The sequence below is a fragment of the Carcharodon carcharias genome, chromosome 8, assembly GCF_017639515.1.
Source record: "Carcharodon carcharias isolate sCarCar2 chromosome 8, sCarCar2.pri, whole genome shotgun sequence".
Lineage (NCBI taxonomy): Eukaryota > Metazoa > Chordata > Chondrichthyes > Lamniformes > Lamnidae > Carcharodon > Carcharodon carcharias.
Window position 1 is genome coordinate 176,791,928 of NC_054474.1, and position 17,096 is coordinate 176,809,023.

The 17,096-nt window shown below is 48.0% G+C and overlaps 1 protein-coding gene across 8 annotated transcripts in view; it reads left to right on the forward strand.

Annotated features, from left to right (window-relative positions):
• The first annotated feature begins 1,496 nt into the window (after positions 1–1,496).
• Positions 1,497–17,096, forward strand: part of LOC121281055 (zinc finger protein 208-like) — an 82,833-nt gene continuing 67,233 nt past the window's right edge. For 6 of the 8 annotated variants that reach the window (XR_005943799.1, XM_041193667.1, XM_041193672.1 and 3 more), the window contains exons 1-2: positions 1,497–1,648; positions 16,373–16,728. Coding sequence is in view for 7 of the 8 variants with exons in the window: in XM_041193667.1 (XP_041049601.1) it covers positions 16,530–16,728 (199 nt within the window). In the remaining variant the exon portion in view is untranslated. Of the gene's footprint in view, positions 1,649–6,224; positions 6,350–11,913; positions 11,993–16,372; positions 16,729–17,096 lie in introns of those variants that run through there. The other 2 variants (XM_041193669.1, XM_041193668.1) reach the window with 2 other exon arrangements.

The window sequence follows — 17,096 nt, forward strand, 5'->3', positions numbered from 1 at the left end:
TGTGCCTCTGAGTCAGAAGGTTGTGGGTTCAAGTCCCACTCCAGGATTTAAACATTCCAAAAAGGCTCACATTGCAGAGCAGTACTGAAGGAGAACTGCACTGTTGCACGTGTCATCTTTCTAATGAGATGTTAGATGCTAATGCTGACGTTAAACATCAGCCCTTCCAGGTCGATGTAAGCAATCCCATAGTATTATTCTGAAGGAGAGCAGGGGTATTATTCCAGATGAAGTTACAGCTCAATCAACATCACAATAACAGGCTATCTGGTCATCACATTGCTGTTTGTGGGAGCTTGCTGTGTACAAATTGTTGTAATGTAGGAACCATGGTAGTCAATAACTGCACATTGGCTGTAAAGTACAAGACTTTCTTTTTCAGTTACAAGTAGCGCAATCCAGCTTGATTTTTTTTAAGTGTAAAAAACAGAATTAACGGTCTAGATCTTCAAACTGGGGTCCACAAACACCTTCCAGGGTGTCCATTTATGACTGGCCTTATGGGTGAGTGACTGCCCAAAGCACAGTGGTCAAACATAAGCGATGACTGGTGGTTGATGTGCTTCTCTTTTCCTGCTGATCCAGTTCTGTCTTGGTTCCTGCTTTCTGTGTTTTGCTGTCACGGTGCTCCTGCCCTTCCCTTAGCCCAGTATTTCCCTGTTGGTACATCTTGTGGTTCCCAGAAGTTTGAAATAATCACACATTTAAACTCAAATGCCGGAGCTCCGACTGTATTTCTCAGATCACCCCATGTGCTGTGTACTGATAGTTTGACACACAGACTGTAGTGAGTGGTGTGGCATTCTGGATACTTACACACAAGCATGGGCGTATAGTTCCTATATTATTTCAATAAGATTTAACACCTGTGCTTTGCTTTTCCCAGGCTGTGCTCTTTTCATGCTCCTGTTCTCTAGTGCTTCTGCTGTCCCCCTCCTCTATGCTTAGGGCTCATGTTCTCTGTGCTCCTGCCAAGGATGGACAGACTCTACAATGAGAAGCTAGTGTACTCATCTCGTTGGTATAAGTAAATATAAAGTTTTCTTGAAGCATTGTTAAACATTTTGTACAAGCACACTTCAGTATTATGAGTATTAGATAGTACAGTAATTAGATAGGGAGAGGGGTGGCCTCTGATTACTACTCCACTGGAATAAAGGATCCTTGGAACAAAAATAATGGAGAGCTACTGGCCATAATGCAAATTGTTAGGAGGAGTGACCCCCAACCCCGAGCCCACACTGTGCAACAATTGCAGCAGCAGCAGCATCCTGCATCCTGCAGCCATGCACAGCCAGTGCACAACCTCCCTGGTCCCCATGGCACTGGTCAAGCTGCAGCAACCAGGGCTCACCTGTCAATCATCACCCGGGCGACCATCTCGCGAGAGGACGTCAATTGACGCCGGCTCAAACCCACCCCCCCCCTCCCCTTCCCTCCCCTCCCTCCCCTCCCCCCCCGCCCCCAGCCTCCCCCACCCCCCCCCCCCCCCGACTGATTGCTGTGAGGTTAAAAAATCAAGAAATTATTATTATTTTTGTACAAAAAAGAGTAAAAATCTACTTCTATGTAGAAGAGGGAGAGAGAGAGAGAGAGAGAGAGAAGCATTCGGGTTGAAGATGGTGTGAAGGCTCGGGTTTGGCGGAAGGTCAGTTACACGGACACACGGCCGGCCGGCCGGGCCGTTGTGGTTTGGCCGTTGGGGGGTGGACAATGTCTGAGGCCGGGAGGGAGCGGGAGGGAGAGGGAGAGGGAGGGACAGGGAGGGAGGGAGAGGGAGAGGGAGAGGGAGGGAGGGAGAGGGAGAGGGAAGGGAGAGAGGGAGAGGGAGAGGGAGGGAGAGAGGGACAGGGAGAGAGGGAGCGGGAGGGAGAGGGAGAGGGAGGGACAGGGAGGGAGGGAGAGGGAGAGGGAGAGGAGAGGGAGAGGGAGGGACAGGGAGAGGGAGGGAGAGGGAGGGAGGGAGAGGGAGGGAGGGAGAGGGAGAGGGAGGGACAGGGAGGGAGGGAGAGGGAGAGGGAGAGAGAGGGAGAGGGAGGGACAGGGAGAGGGAGGGAGAGGGAGGGAGGGAGAGGGAGGGAGGGACAGGGAGAGGGAGAGGGAGAGGCGCTGGGAATGTCCTCTCTCTAAATCCTTTGTCTTGTATTTTCGCAGGAAACTAACCTTTAAAATATATACATTGACCAAGTTGGAAAGAAACCCCCTCCCCAGCCCTCACCCCCCTCCCTCATCACCCCTCATCACCCTCATCACCCCTCCCCTCACCCCTCACCCCCTCATCTCACCCCCCTCATCACCCCCTCATCTCACCCCTCATCACCCCCTCATCTCACTCCTCACCCCCTCATCACCCCTCACCCCCTCATCACCCCCTCATCACCCTCATCACCCTCATCACCCCTCCCCTCACCCCTCACCCCCTCATCACCCTCATCACCCCTCACCCCTCACCCCCCTCCCTCACCCCTTCCTCCCTCATCACCCCTCACCCCTCCCCTCACCCCCTCATCTCACCCCTCATCACCCTCATCACCCCTCACCCCCTCATCACCCCCTCACCCCCTCATCTCACCCCTCACCCCCTCATCACCCCCCTCATCACCCTCATCACCCCCTCCCCTCACCCCTCACCCCCTCATCTCACCCCTCATCACCCTCATCACCCTCACCCCCTCATCACCCCTCCCCTCACCCCTCACCCCCTCATCTCACCCCTCATCACCCTCATCACCCCTCACCCCCTCATTACCCCCTCATCTCACCCCTCATCTCACCCCTCATCACCCCTCCCCTCACCCCTCATCACCCCCTCATCTCACCCCTCATCTCACCCCTCATCACCCCTCCCCTCACCCCTCATCACCCCCTCATCCCACCCCTCATCTCACCCCTCATCACCCCTCCCCTCACCCCTCATCACCCCCTCATCTCACCCCTCATCTCACCCCTCATCACCCCTCCCCTCACCCCTCATCACCCCCTCATCTCACCCCTCATCTCACCCCTCATCACCCCTCCCCTCACCCCTCATCACCCCCTCATCTCACCCCTCATCACCCCCTCATCTCACCCCTCATCACCCCTCACCCCCTCATCACCCCCTCATCACCCTCATCACCCCCTCATCACCCCTCACCCCCTCATCACCCCCTCATCACCCTCATCACCCTCATCACCCCCTCATCACCCCTCCCCTCACCCCTCACCCCCTCATCTCACCCCTCATCACCCCTCACCCCCTCATCACCCCCTCATCACCCTCATCACCCCCTCATCACCCCTCCCCTCACCCCTCATCACCCTCATCACCCTCATCACCCCTCACCCCCTCATCACCCCTCACCCCCTCATCACCCCCTCATCACCCTCATCACCCTCATCACCCCCTCATCACCCCTCACCCCCTCATCACCCCCTCATCACCCTCATCACCCTCATCACCCCCTCATCACCCCTCCCCTCACCCCTCACCCCCTCATCTCACCCCTCATCACCCCTCACCCCCTCATCACCCCCTCATCACCCTCATCACCCCCTCATCACCCCTCCCCTCACCCCTCACCCCCTCATCTCACCCCTCATCACCCTCATCACCCCTCACCCCCTCATCACCCCCTCATCACCCCCTCATCACCCCCTCATCACCCCCCTCATCACCCTCATCACCCTCATCACCCCTCCCCTCACCCCTCACCCCCTCATCTCACCCCTCATCACCCTCATCACCCCCTCATCACCCCCCTCATCACCCTCATCACCCTCATCACCCCTCCCCTCACCCCTCACCCCCTCATCACCCCCCTCATCACCCCCTCATCACCCCCCTCATCACCCTCATCACCCCTCCCCTCACCCCTCACCCCCTCATCACCCCCTCCCCTCATCACCCCCCTCATCTCACCCCTCACCCGCTCATCACCCCCTCATCACCCCCCTCATCTCACCCCTCACCCCCTCATCACCCCCCTCATCTCACCCCTCACCCCCTCATCACCCCCTCACCCCCTCATCACCCTCATCACCCCCTCATCTCACCCCTCACCCCCTCATCACCCCCTCATCTCACCCCTCACCCCCTCCCCCTCACCCCCTCACTCCCTCCCCCTCACCCCCTCATCTCACCCCTCATCACCCCCTCATCTCACCCCTCATCACCCCCTCATCTCACCCCTCATCTCACCCCTCATCACCCCCTCATCTCACCCCCTCATCTCACCCCCTCATCACCCTCATCACCCCTCCCCTCACCCCTCACCCCCTCATCTCACCCCTCATCACCCTCATCACCCTCATCCCTCACCCCCTCATCACCCCCCTCATCACCCCTCATCTCACCCCTCATCTCACCCCTCACCCCTCATCACCCCCTCATCACCCCCCTCATCTCACCCCTCACCCCCTCATCTCACCCCTCATCACCCCCTCATCACCCTCATCACCCCTCACCCCCTCATCACCCCCTCATCACCCCCCTCATCTCACCCCTCACCCCCTCATCACCCCCTCACCCCCTCATCACCCTCATCACCCCCCTCATCACCCCCCTCATCACCCCCCTCATCACCCCCCTCATCTCACCCCTCACCCCCTCATCACCCTCATCACCCCCTCATCTCACCCCTCACCCCTTCATCACCCCCTCATCACCCTCATCACCCTCATCACCCCTCCCCTCACCCCTCACCCCCTCATCTCACCCCTCATCACCCCCTCATCTCACCCCTCATCACCCCCTCATCTCACCCCTCATCACCCCCTCATCTCACCCCTCATCACCCCCTCATCTCACCCCTCATCACCCCCTCATCTCACCCCTCATCACCCCTCATCACCCCCTCATCTCACCCCTCATCACCCCCTCATCTCACCCCTCATCACCCCCTCATCTCACCCCTCATCACCCCCTCATCTCACCCCTCATCACCCCCTCATCTCACCCCTCATCACCCCCTCATCTCACCCCTCATCACCCCCTCATCTCATCCCTCATCACCCCCTCATCTCACCCCTCATCTCACCCCTCATCACCCCCTCATCTCACCCCTCATCACCCCCTCATCTCACCCCTCATCACCCCCTCATCTCACCCCTCATCTCACCCCTCATCTCACCCCTCATCACCCCCTCATCTCACCCCTCGCCCCCTCATCACCCCCTCATCTCACCCCTCACCCCCTCATCACCCCCTCATCTCACCCCTCATCACCCCCTCATCTCACCCCTCATCACCCCCTCATCTCACCCCTCATCTCACCCCTCATCACCCCCTCATCTCACCCCTCACCCCCTCATCACCCCCTCATCTCACCCCTCACCCCCTCATCACCCTCATCACCCCTCACCCCCTCATCACCCCCTCATCTCACCCCTCATCTCACCCCTCACCCCCTCATCACCCCCTCATCTCACCCCTCACCCCCTCATCACCCCCTCCCCTCATCACCCCCCTCATCACCCCCTCCCTCCCTCACCCCTCTCCCCTCCCCTCACCCCCTCCCCTCACCCCCATCATTACCCCCTCCCTCCCTCACCCCCCTCCTCTCACCTCCCCCTCCTCTCACCTCCCCCCTCATCACTCCCTCCCCCTCACCCCCCTCACCCCTCACCCCCCTCCCCAGCCCTCACCCCCCTCATCACCCCCTCCCCCTCACCCCTCAGCCCCCTCCCAAGCCCTCACCCCCCTTCCCCTCACCCCCCTCACCCCCCTCACCCCTCACCCCCATCATTACCCCCTCCCTCCCTCACCCCCCCTCCTCTCACCTCCCCCTCCTCTCACCTCCCCCCTCATCACTCCCTCCCCCTCACCCCCCTCACCCCTCACCCCCCTCCCCAGCCCTCACCCCCCTCATCACCCCCTCCCCCTCACCCCCTCCCCCCTCACCCCCCTCATCACCACCTCCCCCCGACCCCTCAGCCCCCTCCCCCCCACCCTCCTCACCCCCTCCCCTCACCTCCCCCCCTCCCCTCACCCCTCCCCTCACCTCCCCCCCTCCCCTCACCCCTCATCACCCCCTCCCCTCATCACCCCCTCACCCCCTCCCTCCCTCACCCCCCTCCCCTCACCTGTCCCCTCACCCCCCTTCACCCCTTCCCCTCACCCACTCCCGTCCCCCCTCATCACCCCCTCCCCCCTCATCACCCCCTCCCCCTCCCCCCTAATCACCCCCTCCCCCCTCCCTCACCCCCCCCCCCCTCATCACCCCCTCCCCCCCTCACCCCCCCTCCCTCACCCCTTCACCCCCTGTGGATCCAGGTGATCCGCAGCTAAAAAGTTTACCTGAAGGAGCAGAAACCCCAACATCCGCCGCTGATCCGCCAGAATTTGCTGGATGGAGCGCTGGGCAGCGAGGTCAGGAATTGGGGGGGGGGTTTTCAGCTCCACGGGCAGGATTGACCTCCTTTTCAACTTTGATTTAAGTTCTTAATTTTTCAACTATCATTTGCACTGATTATTTAATCAATAACTTCGGTCTGTAATTTGCCTTTTAAATATTTGGTTGAAAGTAACTTTTGAATGACATTGGTGGTGGTGGGGGGGGGGGTAAGTGTTTACAGTTAACATTTATTTGCAGCTTTAACGCGTCAGATGTTGTTTTACACCCCTGTTCCACCGAAGTTTCATACCATACAGCACAACTATTGGAAACAGCAGAGACACAGGGATTCAGAAAGAAAGCTCTAGAGCTGGCACAGACACAATTGAAATGGTACCCTTATGTGCTGTAAACCTCTACGGTTGTACTACTTAACAGAAAACATCTTAAAAATTCATGCTGGTGAAAAAAGTTCCGCGCGTGTGTAAAATTCATTGGACATTTGGTAAGTTTATAGGTTGTGACAAGACTTCAATAATTATTTAACAGTGCATGGATTCAGTGAAAGTAAGGCCAATTTGAATTCTGCACCTCAAAGCGGATTCAGTGACAAATAAATTTTTTGGAAGAGATCAAGTCCTGACATCACGATTCCTCCTTCTGTTTAGAATTTCACGAACCTGGAACCCCCCAATCTTAGCTCATTGGCAAGTTTGCTGCCACAAGTTTGCCTCAAAAGGTTGGCTTTGGAGAAATACTTCACAGACTGATAATTGGTGTTCTTCTAATTGACACCTTATGGGATTGCGTTTTTGGCAAATTTTCAAAATATGCAGAATAGATGGTATGCAATAGAACTCCAGATGCGGAGGCTAAATTACTGTTTCTTGTTGTTCCATTTCTCACTGAGTTGAAGATGGTGATGCAAGACATGTAAAAAGCACAATGAGGGTCACCAGTTAATACTTTCGCTTAATCATCATGCTGCAAGCTGTCTCCAACATTCTGCTGCCCAGTGTGTTTTTCTCTGTGATAAACATGCTTGTTGTTTATCAATTTCATTTTTATATTGTGAAATCCTTTCCACTTTATTTTTCTGTGTGGTGGTTAAAGTAGTCAAAATTAAAGTCAGTCCCTACAATGTATTGTGCACACACACAATTGCAATCTCTGCATGGCTTTTGTTCCCTTGCCGTTGATTCCATCACAATTTCAGGTCACAGCGGTTAAAGGTGAAATGATTGTTCAATGCTGAAATATCCTATTTACAGAGGTTGAATAAATTCAAGAGGAAAAGAAAATCCTTATGCTGATCACGCGTTTGCAGGCTGCATTAAGTTATGGAAATAATCTGTACATAAAAACAAAAATGCTGAGAAATATTAAACAAGAAACAGAACATACTGCAGCTATAATCATCAGTCAGGATCAAAAAACCTGAAATAATTCATTTGTCCTTTCTCCTCTCCGACTGAGCTGCTGTTCATTCCCTGGTTTACCATTATTTCCAATTGACATATCTAGCGCATGCAATTATAGTAATTTCTGCAGTAGTATCTTTGCATGTTGATCTAATGGCTAATGTATCCAGACATTTGCCTTAAAATATCAATGGCTTTGGTTGAAAAGAGAATGTGTACAGTCTCTTTCTCATAATTGTCTAATTATGTACTGAAAAAATTATCCACCATCTTGAATTACTTAAAGAAAATAACTCAGTACCATGATAATTTAGGGAGGAATAAGCCATATGAAGGGATTTAAATACAGAGATAAGACTTTCAAATTGGAGTACAGAAGCTAGTGTATGTTAGCAAGGCTCCTTCGACAGCACCTTCCAAACCCATGACCTCTACTAACTAGATGAATAAGGGCAGCAGATGCATGGGAACACCAACACCTGCAAGTTTCCCACCCCCCCCCCCAAGCCACTCACCATCCTGATTCGCTGTTTTTTCACTGTCATTGGATCAAAATCCTGAAACTCCCTTCCTAACAGCACTGTGGGTGTATTTACACCACATAGACTGGAGTGGTTCAAGAAGGCAGCTCACCACCACCACCATCTGCTGCTTTGAAGCTTGATATAACTTACATAGCTAATGGAAGTACAACAAAGACACAGGGATTCGGAAAGAAAGTGAGGCAGTTAGGTTAGTTTTAGAGAGTGCCCCAACAAAAAGCCGGCACAGACACAATAGATAATTTGCCAAAAACTCAATCCTCTCAGGAAAATACCAATTATCGGTAGATGTGAAATATTTCTCCAAAGCCAGACTTTTGAGGCACGCTTGTGGCTTCAAACTTGCTAGTGAGCTAAGATTCGGAGTTCCAGGTTCACAAAATTCTAAACGGGGAAGGACCAGAATCTCTGCAAATTGGCAGGAATCATGATGTAAGAACTTCCAAGAAATGTATTTGTCACCGAATCTGTTTGGAGATGTAGGATTCAAATCAACCTTAACAATGCATGGATTCAGCGAAAGTAACTAATAACAGAAGTCGTGTCACAACCTATAAACTTTCAAGCTCTGATATCAGGCATGGGCAATAAATGATGGACTCGCCAGTGATGCCCACATCTCATGAGTGAATAAATAAAAAGAGAGATGGGCAAGTGGGACTTGGTGCCGATAAGGATATGAGCAGAAGTTTGGATGTTCTGATTGTAAATAGAGTACAAAGAGGAGATCATACAGGAGAGTTTGAGATACACAGTGGTGAGACATGATGAATTGAGCTTAGAGCATCTTGAATCAATGCCCAGGTTCAGAGAAAGTTGGGGAATAGGAGTCACTCATGAAATTGTTTGAGGAGTGGGTTACACTCCCCACTGGACAACCCAAGTCAGATGGCAGAGGAGTGAGCAGTCAGGTATACCAGCAGAGGAGTAAGGTGCAGTGAGATTGAAAACCATAGACCAAGAGCAGTGAAGTCAAGGCAGCTAGGAGAAAGTGAAAGGCAAATGCACAAGGTCAGTGCAGATGAGGGAGATGAGGACATATATCAGGAACTTGGGGAGTTAATCTGACCCAGCACAAAAAAAAAGAGTGACGGAGGAGTTCTGAAGGATTAGTGGAGTCAGCCGTCATGAGGATCAAGTGTAAAGCAGCAAGGGAGTAGAATCCAGAGAATGATGGGCATCCACCGGAACAGATCAGAGCTAACTCAGTAGATGATGAAAAGCCTCAATGGCAAAGCAGAAAAAGGATACTGGAGTAAAGGCAATTTAAAGAATACACAGTCAATAAGAGCTGACTAAAAACAACTGATCTCACTAATGTGTTTCTAAAAAGACAAGTTAACAGTGTTTGAAATAGTCTTAATCTCAGTTCTAGTTACATCACCATTTGGTTGGTTGTTACCTCATAATTAATGTTATTCCATTGCTAATACCACTAAAGTGCTGTCTGTCAGTTCAGCAACAATGGTGAGACTGAATAAATTCACTTCAATGTTCTTAATTCCGAATCACTTCAGTTATCTGGGTCCCTTTCTCTAACAATGCACTTTCATTATTGTCTGTCTAGAATTTCCTAGCTTCTTATTTCATGTGCCTGTGTGTTTTTTTTAAATTCATCCATGGGATGTAGGATTCGCTGGCTGGGCCAACATTTATTGCCCATCCCTAGTTGTCTGCTGCTCTTGTCCTTTTAGATGGTAATGGTTGTGGGTTTGGAAGGTGCTGTCGAAGGAACCTTGGTGAATTCCTTCAGTGCGTCTTGTAGATGGTACACACTGTTGCTACTGTGATAAAAACAAAAACAAAAAACTGCGGATGCTGGAAATCCAAATCAAAAACAGAAATACCTGGAAAAACTCAGCAGGTCTGGTAGCATCGGTGGAGAAGAACAAAGTTGACGTTTCGAGACCTCATGACCCTTTAACAGAACTAAGTAAAAATAGGAGGGGTGAAATATAAGCTGGTTTAAGGTGGGCTGGGGGGAAAAGTGGGGGGTGGTGTGGTTGTAGGGTCAAGCAAGCAGTGATAGGAGCAGATAACCAAAAGAACAAAGAGGTGTTGTCACAGACAAACTCTTCCGACTAGGCACTTTACAGACTTCCGGACTGAATATTGAGTTCAACAACTTTAGATCTTGAACTCCCTCCTCCATTCCCACCCCCTTTCCGTTTCTTCCCCTTCCCTTTTGTTTTTTCCAATAATTTATATAGATTTTTCTTTTCTCACCTATTTCCATTATTTTTAAATCCATACCTTTTATGCCCTTTTAGTCTTATTTCACCCCACCCCCACTAGGGCTATCTGTACCTTGCGTGTCCTGCTATCCATTCCTAATTAGCACATTCTTTTAGATAATGTCACCACCTTCAACACCTCTTTGTTCTTCTGTGACATCTTTTGGTTATCTGCTCCTATCACTGCTTGCTTGTCCCTACAACCACCCCATCCACCCCCCCCCCCCCACCCGACTTCTCCCCCCACCTTAAACAAGTTTATATTTCACCCCTCTCCTATTTTTACTTAGTTCTGTTGAAGGGTTATGAGGACTTGAAATGTCAACTTTGTTCTTCTTCGCCGATGCTGCCAGACCTGCTGAGTTTTTCCAGGTATTTCTGTTTTTGTTTCTGTTGCTACTATGTGTCAGTGATGGAGGAAGTGAATGTTTGAGGATGTGTGGCAATCAAGCCGGCTGTTTTGTCCTGGATGGTGTCAAGCTTCTAGAGTGTTGTTGAAGCTGCACTCATCCAGGCAAGTGGAGAGTATTCCATCACACTCCTGACTTGTGCCTTGTAGATGGTGGATAGGCTTTGGGCAGTCATGAGGTGAGTTACTCGTCGCAGGATTCCTAGCCTCTGACCTGCTCTTGTAGCCACAGTATTTATATGGCTAGTCCAGTTCAGTTTCTGGTCAATGGTAATCCCCCAGGATGTTGATAGTGGGGGATTCAGTGATGGTAATGCCATTGAACATAAAGGGGCGATGGTTGGATCTTCTCTTGTTGGAGATGGTCAACGCCTGACACTTGTTGTGGCACCAATGTTACTTGCCACTTGTCAGCCCAAGCCTGGATATTGTCCAGGTCTTGCTGTATTTGGACATGGGCTGCTTTAGTACCTCAGTCGTCGCGAATGATGCTGAACATTGTGCAGTCAGCGAACATCCCCACTTCTGACCTTATGATGGGAGGAAGGTCATTGATCAAGCAGCTGAAGATGGTTGGGCTGAGGATACTGCCCTGAGGAACTCCTGCAGTGATGTCCTGGAGCTGAGATGACTGACCTCCAACAACCACAACCATCTTCCTTCGTGCTAGGTGTGACTTCAACCAGTGGAGAGTTTTCACCCTGATTCCCATTGACTCTAGTTTTGCTAGGGCTCCTTGATGCCACACTCTGTCAAAGGCAGTGTGTAGGGCCTTACAAGATCATAGCTCTCTCCACTCTGGAAACTTGCCCAAGTTATTGCAAGAATCTTTCTTACTTTACATGACCCTTGTTTCTTATCAAAGTCACATTCTACTATAATTCCTGATTCTTTTACACCTGGACATTTCTTAATATTCTTATAAATGCTGCTGTTACTATCTTTTGCTCAACACTGCTGGTTACTATCTACTGCTCATCATTTATGTTGCAGGAGAACTGGAACATGCTGAGAACTGGATTCCAACTGTGAAATAAAGGGGGTTATTTTAACTTAACTCGCCAAGTGGAAGGTCAGTTTTATAACGCCTTCTATCCCCACTGACTTCAAAGAAGAGTGTGATGTGGCAGATGATTGTGCCAGATGGATCAAATCCACGAGGGAAACTTGATCACGCGGTTACAACGATTTTGCAGTTTGTATTTTATTTGGAGATGCAAGCCTTGAATTCAGAAGTAATAAGACTACCACGACTTCAGAGATTTTTAGAAAACTAAATTGAACATTTATTATCAAAAATGACTTCAAGCACATACATAGATCTACAAATTACTACTATAATAACTCCTCAAACCCCATAATTACTCTGACTCCCAGTTCCACCTCCATTAAAGCAACAGTAAAAAGAAATAGATTTAAACAGGCCCAGGCAAAGCCACATATACCCTGAGCAGTCAAATTCAAAGTGAGTTTCCTCAGCTTAGGTTCCTGTAGACAGCAACTCGATGCACGGAGGCTGGAGGCTTTTCAAAACAAAAGTAAAAATACCTGGAAAAACTCAGCAGGTCTGACAGCATCTGAGGAATTTTCCTTAGTTCTGTTGAAGAGTCATACGGACTCGAAACGTTAGCTGTGTTCCTCTTCGCAGGTTTTTCCAGGTATTTTTATTTTTGTTTTGGATTTCCAGCATCCGCAGTTTTTTGCTTTTATCCTGGAGGCTTTTCACACTTGTATTAGATCTTAGAATGTCTTCTCTTCTCTCACATAGCCTCATCTCCTTTATACATGTTTCTCCATTTTTAATGCATATTCCATTGTTCCAGTATATCTTTGCAACTTTACTTTTCTCATAATATAAATCCTTCATAGTACTAATTTTATCAGCAACCCTTGGGAAAAATAAGTAGTGTTTGGCTTAGCTTTTTCTGGCTAGGTGTAATATTTTACCATCTCTTTGAAATTCAAACCAACCTAATTTATCTAAAAATGCGAATGTTCCTCACACTTCACATTCTAAAACTTCAGTCATGTTTAAGTATTTAGCATTTCAAACCTAGCTTCTTGTTGATAACTCAAAGCCTCCAGACCAGCTGTCTCCAATTCAATGAAATCCCACATACACACAGAGAAGCTAACCCAAACCCTATTATTAACCCACATTTACAATAAATCATAATAATATTATGAAAATTATGATGTTTTCATGGCAAGAGCAAAGTCGTGCTTGGTGTAAAACCAAGCGCAACTGATTGTCAGTTTCCTGATGGGTTGGTCAGTTTAAATTGCCCTCTTAAAAATATTAACTTTCATAGAGAGTGAAATTTTAAAAAAAATTAACAGTTTGTCATCTAATACCGCTCATCTCCTAACTTTCACCATCCCACTCGGTTTGTGCAGCAACAGCCAAAATGTTTTAAATTAAATAAACAAAACAACTAAATAAAAAACAAGGCTTGAACAAAACAAACTTAGCGAACTGAAATGTTTTGTTTGAACACCATATTTTGTGAATCTGTTCAATGAGTGGCATCAAGAAAGGCCCGATGAGAAACTCTTGTTTCTAATTTTCTCTCTCAGAATAGATCTTTCCCACAGGAAAGCAAAACAAATGAATTCTTAATTTGAGGTAGAGTTTCTGACAGTTTTCAGTGGCTGGAATATCCATGCTTAACTATTTGTGTACTGAATGCCCATGAAAAGATTTTAAAAGGAACATAAATCTTGTGCCACAGACTGCAATGTGTGTATCAAATAAATCTCTTACTAGCTTTTACAGCAATGGGGAGTTATAAAGAGTCACCATTTTGAGGGCATTAGTTTAAAAGCATTTTTTCTGGATTTTAAAATCAATGTAGAAAGCTACCTTTGTCTTCAAAGGTTTAATTCTGTATTCCTGAAAACTGGCTTTCAAAACAGTTGTTTCGCGTGAAAACTTGTCATGTATTTAGAAAAGTTGATGGTTAGAAATATGAACCTCAGTCTTCTCTGGAGCTCACACACTCAATCCCTTGCATTTTGTGTTAAGCCTTGCAATGCTGACATTTTTGGAAGGGTGGGGTGGGGTTGTGCCTGTAGCTTTTTGGCTGTCAAAAAGAGTTGTAAATGGAATGCTTTGCCCCAGGAGTGGTGAGGCTGAGATCGTAAATCATCTTAAGGAACAGTAGATAAATATCTGAAGTGAAGTGGAGGAAGCTTCAGGGCTAGCGGAGACATCAGGACAGTGGGACTAGTTTTGAACTGCTTTAGCTTGGATACTGAGCCGAATGGTCTCCTGCACTGTAAACTTCTGTGATTCTGCTGCATATTTTCAACATGAGATTTAGTGGCACAAAGGATATTGCACAAAGTATTCTTAAACAGGTATGAATGAACATCTTAATATGAGCAAATTAAATCTTTTAGGGGCTAGAACATTTCTGGTTAGGATCTGGACCTGAATTTAAGAGATGTTGCCAATGTGGTTTGAACAAAGATAGTGTGAAATTGTTCACGTTCTAGAATTGTATGCTTGGATATGCTCAGAGCCACAAGATTGTCTTTTCTTTTGTATCTTGCTAATGTTCAGAGTATGCATTCACAAAACAGAGTTCGTGTCAATAAGGGAACTTGGATGTTTGGGGCCAATCTGCTTTTTTCAACAAAAAAAAATGCCAGATGGTTGAGGCCAGTGAAACAGTGGTTGTGTTTTTCTCTTTGAATTTGTTAACTGCTGAATTCATCAGTCTCTACATTTTTCCTCACAAGGGCTGTCAGATGTAAGAGCTGATGATGCCAAAATGTTTTTGTGATACAGTGTGTAATTGTCTTGTTGCATAAATAAGTTCTGGCAAATATATTGTTTTGTGGAGGTGTGATAGTGTCTGTTTGCAATAAAATTCCTTTCACTGTCATAAATGGGAAATTTTATTATCGAAAATACTAGGGAAAAATAACTAGGTGTCATCTGAAAATCATGGATTTCACAAACTGAAGCAAAACATCCCACTAATGGTAACTAGAATCAATTGCAACTTACAAACCCACCCATATGTTTGTTTCAAAACCTTATATATTTTTATAAAAGCAAAAAAATGCGGATGCTGGAAATCCAAAACAAAAATAAAAATACCTGGAAAAACTCAGCAAGTCTGACAGCATCTGCGGAGAGGAGCACAGTTAACGTTTTGAGTCTGTATGCCTCTTCAACAGAACTAAGGAAAAATGGAAGAGAGGTGATACATAAGTTGGTTTAAGGGAGGGTGGGACAAGTAGAGCTGGATAGAGGGCCAGCGATAGGTGGAGATTGCCAAAAGGTGTCACAGACAAAAGGACAAAGAGGTGTTGATGGTGGTGATATTAGCTAAGAAATGTGCTAATAGGTGACATTAAGGGTAGAAAGCAGGATGAGCAAGGTGCAGATAACCCTAGTGGGGGTGGAGTGGGGGTAAGGGACCGAAGTAGGCTAAAAGGTAGAGATAAAATAATGGATGGAAATACATTTAAAATAATGGAAAAAGGTGGGAAAAGAAAAATCTATATAAATTATTGGAAAAAAGGGGGATCGGAAAGGGGGTGGGGATGGAGGAGAGAGTTCATGATCTAAAATTGTCAAACTCAATATTCAGTCTGGAAGGCTGTAAAGTGCCTAGTCGGAAGATGAGGTGCTGTTCCTCCAGTTTGTGTTGAGCTTCACTAGAACATTGCAGCAGGCCAAGGACGGACATGTGGGCATGAGAGCAGGGTGGAGTGTTGAAATGGCAAGCGACAGGGAGGTCTGGGTCATGCTTGCGGACAGACCGAAGGTGTTCTGCAAAGCAGTCACCCAGTCTGCGTTTGATCTCTCCAATGTAGAGGAGACCGCATTGGGAGCAGCGAATGCAATAGAGTAAATTGAGGGAAATGCAAGTGAAATGCTGCTTCACTTGAAAGGAATGTTTGGGCCCTTGGACGGTGAGGAGAGGGGAAGTAAAGGGGCAGGTGTTGCACCTTCTGCAGTTGCCGTGGGAGGGGGTTGATGTGTAGGGGATGATGGAGGAGTGGACCAGGGTGTCCCAGAGGGAACGATCCCTGTGGAAAGCCACCAGCTGGGTGGGGGGGGGTGGTGGTGGTGGTGTGGAGGATAGATGTGTTGGGTGTTGGCATCATGCTGGAGTTAGCGGAGGATGACCCTTTGAATGCTTGGACTGGCGGGGTGATAAGTGAGGACAAGGGGGACCTTATCATGGTTCTGGGAGGGAGAGGAAGGTGTGAGGGCGGATGCGTGGGAGATGGGTCGGACACAGTTGAGGGCCCTGTCAACCACAGTGGGTGGAAAACCTCGGTTAAGAAAGAAGGAAGACATGTCAGAGGAACTGTTTTTGAAAGTGGCATCATCAGAACAGATGTACCTTATATATTTTTAACTGCACTTAAGTGTGGAGTATCTAAATCAAACATAACTAGAACTGTAATTGTTTATTTGTTTTATTTATAGGTGCTGTGGCTATCAAATACTACCCTTGAAAAAGACAAAATAGGAAACATTAAGAGACAAGACCAAGAAAAACAAAATTCACAGCCAAGAGCCGATGCTTGTTTCTCTACTGTAACTGTGCCAATCGTGAGGAGCTGCCAAGGCTGTACTTGAAGAAATGAATTCTCGAGAGGCCCACCGAGCAAGGAGCCCGGATACCCATCCCATCACTGGAGAAGATTCTGTTGAAAGTAATGAGATTGCTTTTCTGGTGGGAGAAGATGGACAACTGCATTCCTTGCAAGAGGAGAGCCATGAAGTTTGGCATCCTGAGAACAGCCCTGAACAAAAAAATGGGATCGAAAGTAATAGAAATGGTTCGTAAACAAGTACTGCACTACAAATTTGTATCACCTCTAGAGTACCCATTTTGGCATTCTTTGTTATCCACTATGGTGTGGTGGCAAAAACTTGTCCAAGACTTAGGCTGAGAAACACCAAGAAGATACAGTGGATAACTGTGAGCTGCCTAGTTATATTTCATTGGTGAAGGTGACCTCAACTCTCTAATGATATACATTATCACTTAATCACTACTATTTCACTGCAGAACCACCTCAATTTTTTTTAAACTTACTAGTCACATTACATTTACAGTGAAATTTAGGTCCACTGGTGCTTCTCCATATTAACGTAATAGGTTTTTTTTAAATCAAGCACTATTTTCCTTCACATGTGGCTTTAT